The sequence below is a fragment of the Asparagus officinalis genome, chromosome 5, assembly GCF_001876935.1.
Source record: "Asparagus officinalis chromosome 5, Aspof.V1, whole genome shotgun sequence".
Lineage (NCBI taxonomy): Eukaryota > Viridiplantae > Streptophyta > Magnoliopsida > Asparagales > Asparagaceae > Asparagus > Asparagus officinalis.
In genome coordinates, this window is record NC_033798.1 from 17,716,629 (window position 1) to 17,726,449 (window position 9,821).

At 37.0% G+C, this 9,821-nt stretch overlaps 1 protein-coding gene across 1 annotated transcript in view; it reads right to left on the reverse strand.

Annotated features, from left to right (window-relative positions):
• LOC109842669 (GTPase Era) overlaps positions 1-9,135 on the reverse strand; it is a 13,692-nt gene extending 4,557 nt beyond the window's left edge. Inside the window, exons 1-7 of the mRNA XM_020411515.1 lie at positions 8,717-9,135; positions 6,444-6,589; positions 6,169-6,309; positions 5,983-6,096; positions 5,649-5,774; positions 3,862-3,960; positions 3,676-3,777 (exon numbers count right to left, since the gene is read on the reverse strand). Of these exons, the coding sequence (XP_020267104.1) occupies positions 3,676-3,777; positions 3,862-3,960; positions 5,649-5,774; positions 5,983-6,096; positions 6,169-6,309; positions 6,444-6,589; positions 8,717-9,074 (1,086 nt within the window). The 5' untranslated portion in view covers positions 9,075-9,135. The remainder of the gene's footprint in view (positions 1-3,675; positions 3,778-3,861; positions 3,961-5,648; positions 5,775-5,982; positions 6,097-6,168; positions 6,310-6,443; positions 6,590-8,716) is intronic.

A 9,821-nucleotide genomic window follows, 5' to 3' on the forward strand; every position in this document is an offset into this window, starting at 1 on the left:
CAGACTATTATACTCGCTATAAAAGCGTTTGCACTCGTGTCCCTCCCTCCCTTTCAGGTGATAGAACCAGAAGCCCCGGAGAAGCTCTCAGCAGGTTGGATTAGGCGATGTACTTATAGCTTCATCTGTCTATTTTAGATATAATTATTATTTTAATATAGAAGTAAGCAGGCCATCCACTTATAAGACTTTGATTAGACATTGATGGAGTATTATTCATAAGATGTGTAAAAGGCCTGTGGCCTATTCCTTTACTCCAGACTTGTTGTGTTGAGATGTTTAAGATACCAGTTTATTCATTTTCAAGACATTGATTTTGTATTTATCTGTAGTTGGAATAAGAAATATATTATATTTGTAATCCTAATACATTATCATTCTATACTCACTTTGAGTGCATTTCTGCCTTAGCTGTCGTAAATACATATACACTATACCCACTTGTTGAGAGATTGTGCTACAGTATTCTTACGTATAAGAGTGATATGGAATTGTGATGGGAATAACTATCAATCATGTTGTATAGGTAGCATGGAGTGTGAGTGGCGATGGCAAGAGGTTTGTACATTCTTCTAAGTTTACTACTCATTTGGATCTTAGGCAGAGCCTATGTGGACCCATGGGGGAGGCGTCAGCACGTTTGTACCAGAGCTCAGTTCCAGATATACCTTAAGGATCATCCTGTGTCGAGTCTCGTGGAATAGACTAGGATAGGTTTTTCATTAAGGATTTACTCGGTATATGAGAGTTACGCTAATAAGGACTCTTAGTATGAGTAGATGATAGGACGATATATAATGTCATATATCTCAATAAAATATTTGAGATAATATTTTTATACACTTTTTTTTTATTATGATTGAAGGAATTTTGCGTGATATCTAAATTGTTATTATATATGATATATTGTATTGCTGATACGTTAGTATAATAGTATTATAATATTAGTATTATATTAACCGCTTATACTGGATAATAAGCTCCCCTTATGTATGATATTAATATTTTATCATAATAAAATAGGTATGGGGTCGGGTAAAACTCAACCGTGGATACGCACATGCAGAGACCAGTCACATAGGCGCGATGCCCCATATACTTCATAGAAAGTATATAATCTAATGAATACGCATCTATCTATGGCCAGTAGGCACAAATAGTCACTAAATTTAACATTATGCAAATCATAATACATCGTTTTGTTTATTCATTCAATTGGTAAGCGCAACCCTCATCTTAATCCGCCGAGGATACGCAAACCGAATGTTATGCTTCATTGGTGTCCAGAGAGTACCAAGACTAACAAAAATCAAAAGTCTAAAAACTACTCCACCGATTGTCATATTTAGCAATTTTCCCTATTAAATGAAAATGTATTTTTACAAGTGAACTATTATAATAAAGACATCCTCTAAATTATGGATGAACCTAAGAGCATAGCGTCACACTCCTTTACGCAATATATACTAGCTATCTAGTCACCCGGAGCGGCGAGCGAATAAAGTATCTCCTCCTTCAGCGCATTCATTGAAGCAACACCTTATCTCACATACAACGCCCTAATGCTAGACATACAAACCAATCATCATAATAGCTACTTCCCCACCCATTAAACGGAATGACCACACCAAACCATCCCAAGAGATTCTCCTGCGGCGGGGCCGCTTGCCCGCAACGCCCCCCACACATTCACCCTTATTTATCCGGACGCACTTTGGGTCCACCTTCACTATACTTCGCTCACACACAGCCTGTTTAGAGTTAGTCTAAGGCCGCGGGAGGCGGGATATATACCCGTAGTGAAGGAAGAATCAGAACCTAAAATAGATAAATGACAAATAGCAAGAGAACCCATTGTGAAACTCTAGAGAAACTAGCACGGGAGATATGATTTTAACCCCAAGTAACAAGGACAACATAAGAAAGAGCACGATCTTTATTCGACGAGGCCGAGCAGCGGCAGAGTTCGGGGTACATGTTACAATTATAAAAGATTTGAACAGAGAAGGCAAAGGACTTGTCGCAGCAGCACCCAGGCAGGAAGTACAGATCAAATGATATAATATATTTTTTGTTAGACTGCGGTTGAAGTCCAGAGCGTAATCTTCAGCCCGCAAATGGGAAGATAGGAGGCACTACTTGTTAACCTGAGGATTTCGACGCGGTAAGCACGGCCATAATTTGCATTACAGAGATTTGCATTATCCAGCAGAGTCTACTCAGTAGTACCACGTGATCAGGGTAGCGAGCGAGCTTCTTCGTGATTTCTCCTTTCAGGCTCGGATCTAGTTTGGTTAGGAAATTGCTTATCTTTATCTTCATACCTTTTGTTTGAATATGCGGTTTCAGCTTGTAGCACATTCCTTAAAGATACTTCCGTTATCAGTCTCTGACTCCCTCTACGAGGGAGTGTCCTCCCATCGGTAGGAGATGTCACTCTAAGATGAAGTTTGAGTAGTCATCGAGTTGATCGTCTTGTTGATGTCGAACTTCGACGATCCTTCTTGGTACGATTGGCTATCTTCCTACCATAGTTCCAGTATTGACTGTTTGTGAAGAGCGGCAAATTTGCGAGCGTCGATGGTCCGAGATATATACGCAAGCTCCCAGGGCACCGTGTTTGCGGAGTCATTTCTGGCGTACATCGATGAGGTGAGTGAACGGGAAATCTGAGTATTGTTTATTAGAGATAGAGTTGTCTCAGAGCATCAGTGATGTCGTTTCAGGCATACCTGGGGTTACATATGTAAACATGTGTGAGAGGTCAATGTGGTGTATTGAGTTGCAGCTGGGCACAGGCCGATATCCCGGCGCACCCTAATCGTGATGGCACAGCCTGAGATGAGGGAGGTTCAGACCGCAGTTGGACAAGTTATTAGCGTCAGGGTTTTATTTGTAGAGTTATTCTCCGTAGGGGCCGCATCGGTCCTCTTCGTGAAGAAAAAGGACGGTCAATATCGAATTGTGCATTGATTAATCAGAGACAAGCCGCCCCAACCCCGCAAACCCCCTCTTCCTCCCTCTTTGGTCCCTACACTCATGCCTCTCCACCCCTCTGTCATTGCTACTGCTCACAAAATATTTTCCCACTTTTTCAAGTCATGCACGGGTTAAAACTTAAAAGCTTTTTATCGATCAACTATAAAAATTTTAAGTGCAGTTAGATGTAAATTTTGAAGTTGATTATAATTTGTGAGCAAAATAGCAATTATGATAATTTGGAGGTAATTTCAGAAATGGTAAATTTCACAAAATCCCCTAAACTGCAGGGTGAGTTGCACAAATCCCATGAATGTTCAAAATTAGAAAAATCCTCTTAAATTCTGGGGAATTTCCACAAAATCCCTGAAAAAGTCGACAAACTGAAATATCCTTTAAAAAGAACCCCTCTTAGTGGAACCGTAAAAGAGTAACTTTTCCCCCTGTTTCCTTCTGTCCTCTCTTCCCGACAAACCTTTTCAGGGTTTTCAGAAGTTTTACCATTTTAGAGAAAACAAAGGAGGGTATATTTCGAAACAGAAACATAATATGTACGTATAGCTATATTATGCCTACATAGATTCATGAAGCTTTTTTACTGCTCATATTCCAAGATAATTTGTAATAAAAAATAACCCAAAAGCTTGAATCAAAAGTTTCTACAATAAAATTTTGACCATTTAATATGTAAAGTACCTTGCCAATGAGAATAATCTTTTGTGAGTTCTTTTCGACAACAATTTCAACTTGAATAAAATCTTTTGAGGTAGGCCTGCTAATGTAGTTGATAACATTGACCTGTTCGATGGAGAAACATATGATCATATGCAATTTGTACTATTCAGCTGATGCCATAATTCCTCAAATTTAACTTGTAAGTACCTGGCATACATAGGGGATTTCTTTCCTGTATTGCATAAAGATTTTCTCCCTTACAATTTCAGCTACAAAGAATCTTTCTGGATGTTCACTAGTTATGTCCTGAAACAGAAAAAGTCGCGTGATGTGATGCTAGTCAGAAATGGACACTTTCTAGGTAACATCAAGATCCTTATTCAAAAAAGCTTAAAACTTAACCACAAGAAAATATCTCGTATCATTAATCCTAACAGGGCTTGAACCTCAGACATCCACAAAATCTAACAAGGGATCATATAGATAAAAGATAAGGAAAAGTCAGCAATAGGAAAAGTGAGCAATGGAATATACAAATTAGTATCAGATAATATAGAATAGCACAATATCTCATAAATGGGAGAGCATTTGTTCTCACACATCACTGTCCAAGATCTGATATGATATCATAAAGCACCATAAACTAAAATAAGAATATTGTTCCTAAGTTGTCTCCATTAATGGAAAACTGCAAATATGTAAGTTTGGAATTGTAATGCCAGGAATATCTATCAGTCATCAATATTTCAGAACCATGTACTACACATAAATAGGTAAAAACTGTCCTCTACTTCTGTCAATATCATTATGTAAATTTAGATATACGGTCAACTAAAGAATTGATATTAGTGAAGAGACAGTAGGTATACAATAAATCGTAGATACAAAAAGAAAGTGATACCTAAAGGATATACTCCAGAAAAGGTATAATTAATACATCCAAGAGTTCATTACATTTAAAAAAATGTAACAAAGGTTAGAAAGTAAAAAATTCTAACACATGAATGATGATCTACCAATTTCATTTGATTGATAGACGCATTTATAACTAGGTGTCCACCTTCCAAATATAAAATTATGATTACTCAGGCAAGTACTAATGTATATAACTTAAAATATATTACAATATCTGAGTTATTTTGTTTATTTAATCATTATAATCAGAAAGGTCATTATAGATAGATCATTCACTACATACACATAAATAACTTTATTATCGTTCTATCCACAATGTAACCTTATCCTGAATTCCTAAGCGTTGTCATATCCAGATACCCTCATTAAGTCGTATTTGTATACCCCACACGCCAAGTGCAGCATAATGCATCCCAGAGGGAAAGGTCCTTCCCTTTTGGGCCACTTGTGGGTGAGGAGGGATTCGAACCTATGTCTTACACTTAATTACTAGTTACTCGTCCATCTTAATATTCTATTTTCCAAAAGTATAATGGTTAAATTGGAGAAATGCTGTTAAGAGTATAATATGAATGTAGAATAAACTCAAAATTGGAGTACATTCTATGGCAACAGTTACACACCAGCTATGTGTAGCTGTCTCATAAAAATCCCTTTAAGTGTGACTATACTCTTATCTCTACGGATAAAATTCACTTCAATCTTAACTATAACAGTGGGGTTTCCTCTATGTATTTATTTGCTATCAACATGAACTATAACATTGTTTATTTTTACTGGTTTTATTTTTACTGGTAGATCACCTTTCACATATTTTGTCTTATAAAATAACACTGTACCAACAGATATTGAATGCACCCATACTAAACATGCCAACTAATTTGTCCCATAAATAATGCAAAGAAATTTAAATTTTTAATGTTGTTGGTGCAAGTGTATGGTGATAATGACTGGTGTTATTCCCCTCAAAAGCACACTACTCTTACTCATGAAAAAAGTATCAATCAGGCCAAGGAAATCTACAAATAAGAGTTCAATAGGTGTCTGTTTAAAGTATTTCACCATAGAACTCCACATACCTTAGGGTAATAAGCAGGTCCAAAGGGAAGTTTCGATAAAATCCAATCTTTGACATCATCCACTCCTTGACCATACTTGGCACTTACAGGTATGACCTCATCAACTTCTGTGAATTTCTCATACCACTGCGATGAGCAGAAACCTATTACACATTAAAGATGCATACGAACAAAAGTAATACATAAAGTCACTTCCCTCATCGGTATTTTCACCATATTCAGATCAAAATTATACAACTGAAGAAGCAATATCAAAAAGAGAACTAACATCAGAGGTATGAACTTGCCATCAAGAAATTTCCATACAAGCAATACAATCTTATAGAGTTTCTACCTCTAGGCGCTTAGCAATTTCCCCTGGCTTAATTAGATCCTTCTTGTTCAACACTAATAGAACAGGAACCTTGTCCTTGAGATCTCCCACACCTTCTTCAAGAACCTCATCAATCTAAATTGAATTTGTCAGCACTCAGCAGGGCACGCGATAAATTTAATAAATAGTTCATAATTGCGAGAATACCTTTTGAGGCATCTTAGAAGCATCAACGACAACAAGTACACAATCTGCATTAATACCAGCACTTCGAACATTTTTCATCATCATAGAGTCCAGTTTGTGCATTTTCTTTTCAATGATACCAGGCGTGTCAAATAGTATTATCTGCACACTAACCCATAACTCAGATATTATAATTACAACATCGCAACTTAAAAATCAAGTTCTCACTGGTTTTTACTATTGATTTTAAGATACCGTGATTTCAAACAGTCAATTTAACTAAGAACACATAATACCTGATACTCAGGCTCTGAACATATGCCAAGGATCCGATGGCGTGTAGTCTGAGGCTTGTCGGTAACAATTGAGAGCTTTTGACCTATCATTTGGTTTGAAAGAGTGCTCTTTCCAACATTAGGCTTGCCCAAAACAGCAACATATCCTGCATTTTCTGGCTCAACTAAGTCAAATATAATAAATCGTAAAGCTCCCAAGTCTCAAGGAGGAAATTTGAAATTGGTTGAAGATGTCGTGTGAATGTGTGTTCTTTTTTCTTTTTTTCTTTATTCTTTTTTTTTTGTTTGAGGGGAAGGGGGTGGGGGTGAATAGTGCAATTTTTATGATGTACTCATAATATTCCATGCTATTTCCAACTATGTATGAGCTTAAATTGTTTGGACTATATTAGGTTATCTATATGCCAACAGGTCTTCTAGGTTCTGTGACAAGCTGCTCTCCTGCTCATACTTAAAGGGCCAATAGCATTTCAAAGATAGGGTCTTTTTCATAGAAACCACCTTAGGGTGATCGTACAAAAACCAATTCAAAGTTCAATTTATAGAGAAGCCACCTTTAAACAGGGCTCTGCTTGCAATCAACCACCTACCTTGACATATTTTTAATGAAATATTAATTAAACTTCCAAAATACCCTGGAAAGAACACACATGTCAAGCTACTAGGTTGGTTCAGTAAGCATGTCATGTCCTTGTCATGTGCATTTTTAAGGGTATTTTGGGAATTGTAGTCAAAGTTTCATTAAAAATAAGTCAAGTTGGTTGATGGCAATCAAAGCCCCCTTTAAAGGTGGCTTCTGTATGAATTGAAATTTGAAGGCGTTTTCGTATAATCACCCTATTTTAAAGGTAGTTTACATGAAAAAAAACCCTTCAAAGATAACCTCAATTTTATCTTCATCAATTACAAGCTTCCCAACCTTGCATTGTATTTCACACAACCTCAATTTTATTCAAACAGGCTTGGAAGGAGACAAACTATCAATGTAAGAGTAAGAAGGCACTGCAGAATATAAAATCTTACTGAAATGTTTTTTAATATGGCCTATCAGTTTAATGTGTGTTCATGACGTGATTTTGTGGTGGTAATACATAACTGAGTAGAAACAAAATAAAATATGATTCTCATTGTACTAATAGATTTACAATGGTATGGGTAAGAAGGAAAAAAAGGAATATTGGATCAACCAGAATGTGATCAATGGAAGTTGTGCAACTACAATCTGCTGAAGAAAATTGAAGTCAAATATTAATCTTATGATAACAGATATCATTCTGTTTTGAAGTGCAATATTTAGCAACCTTCTTGATGATAATGGCTTCCTAGGCAACTATAATTTTAATAAAATTCACACGAGAAATCACATTGTTGGGCATTTGAATTATCAGCAACCATTTTTTTTAAAAATATTACATTGCAATTCAGACAAGGAACAAAATAAGTTAATTGCTAAGGAAATCAAACACCAAACGACAATGGCACCATCTGACTTGAGTTGAGACTAAAATGAAAATAATAAGAGTTGAGGCTCTAGAAAGATCATAATGGATGAAAGTTGTCCACTATTAGCCTACTTCCAATTCCTACAATCTAATCTGTCATTACATAGTATTCAACAACTAAAAGATCAAGTCAACCATCATCCATCATGAACTGCTTACAAAAACTTCGGAACCCATTTCTTCTTTCAGCCCTCCCTTTTGTCTAAGAACACACAAAGGCCTCAGTATCTCATGGAATTTCAAACAATGTGGGCAGAAAAACAATATACACACTACACCAATCAACCATCATACGTATTTTCGAGCTATGCTTACACTTAACAAACCCTTTACAGTAGGAGACATCATAATCCTTATCGATCCTCTAAAGTTACTAAGTTAGTACTCCCAATCCTGCTGTTTATAATCTAGCCAAATGAATCAACATCTTAAAGCTCAGGATAACAATTACACCATCCTACATCCACTTAGTCATAGTCGCAGAGGAAGCTAGACCTGATTCTACAAATTATATCAACCACCCAGCTCACCAAGTTACTCAATTTTATTTTTCTTTTTTTTTTTTCATTTCAGCAATAATAAAGAGAACCGCCTGCCCTTTTACAAGCAAATCAAAAGAAACCTAAACGTGATAAACAACAATCGTCCGCAATTGGGCTTAGATTTGCCAAATCCTAAATTATCCTCTGTTAATTATCGCATACATGAATTACTCCACATGGGTCTTATCTAAAATCTTTAGAAAGGATGAAAATGAAAAGAAATACAAACCACTTCGATGATTTGGGTCAGTATAACTCTGGGAGTCGAGCTCCTCCATCTCGTACTCATCAAGCAAGGCCAGGCTCCTGTCCGGCTTCTCATTGAGAGAGAGGAACGAAGATGAAGAAGAGGCAAAATCTTCATCCTCCTCTTCCTCATCTTCTTCCTCTTGTTCTACTGGGTTTCTGGCATTGGCAAGGACTCTGGCCCTGGATTGCGAGAGAGAAGGGCGAAACTGGAACCTGGAGGAGCGAGAAGAGGAGAAGGAGAGGAAGCGGGATGAAGAGGGAGGTGAGATGGCGGTTAGGGTTTCTCGAGATGAAGAAGGGAGAGGTGCAGAGAGGTGAACAGCCAGACCCAGCTCCATGAGAGAGAGAGAGAGAGAGCGGTCACTTCATCATTATCCGAAAGTTGCGGTTATATTTTGGTCATTTTTCAATTTCATTCATACCATCTTTATATAGATACTCGAATCCGCATAAATAGGTTTCGTGCTCTACACAGTCACTGTAAGAAATTTAAAACCCTTCACAATTTTTCTAATCTACTGTTTGGTTCAACCTCAAATTTAAAGAAAACTTTAATAGAAATCAACCGTCACCTCAGAAAAACAGAAACCCCTATTTCTGAAGTTTAAGCTCGGAAATGGGACAGAGATGAAGTAAATTATTAATATCTTCTGCCAGCTAGACCGCGAGAACGATCTGGGAAATAGCAGGGAAAAAGCTCATTGTTATTATCACCGCCTTTATCTCTTTCTCCTTTCCTCTTCTTCTTCTTTTCCGTTTTCGGTCTCTCTGCTTCAATCCTTCCACCGCCTTTCTCCGGCCAAAAAAAATTATGGAAAATATTGAGAAGTGAAACCTCCATCGATCCTACCTGATATCGATCCCTCTTCCACTGCCAATCTTCTCTTGCTACTTCAATAGAAACTCAAGCTTTGTTAGGGCTAAATAATTGGCTATTTTATCGGCAAAACATCTTCAAATCAGGGTTATTGGTTCAGCGATCTTCTATTTGGGTTATTTTAGAGGTCAATTCGTTGCTTTGCTACGTTGATTGTTTAATCACTCTAAGATCTAACTGCTTTAGGGCTAATCCATCTGGAAAACCT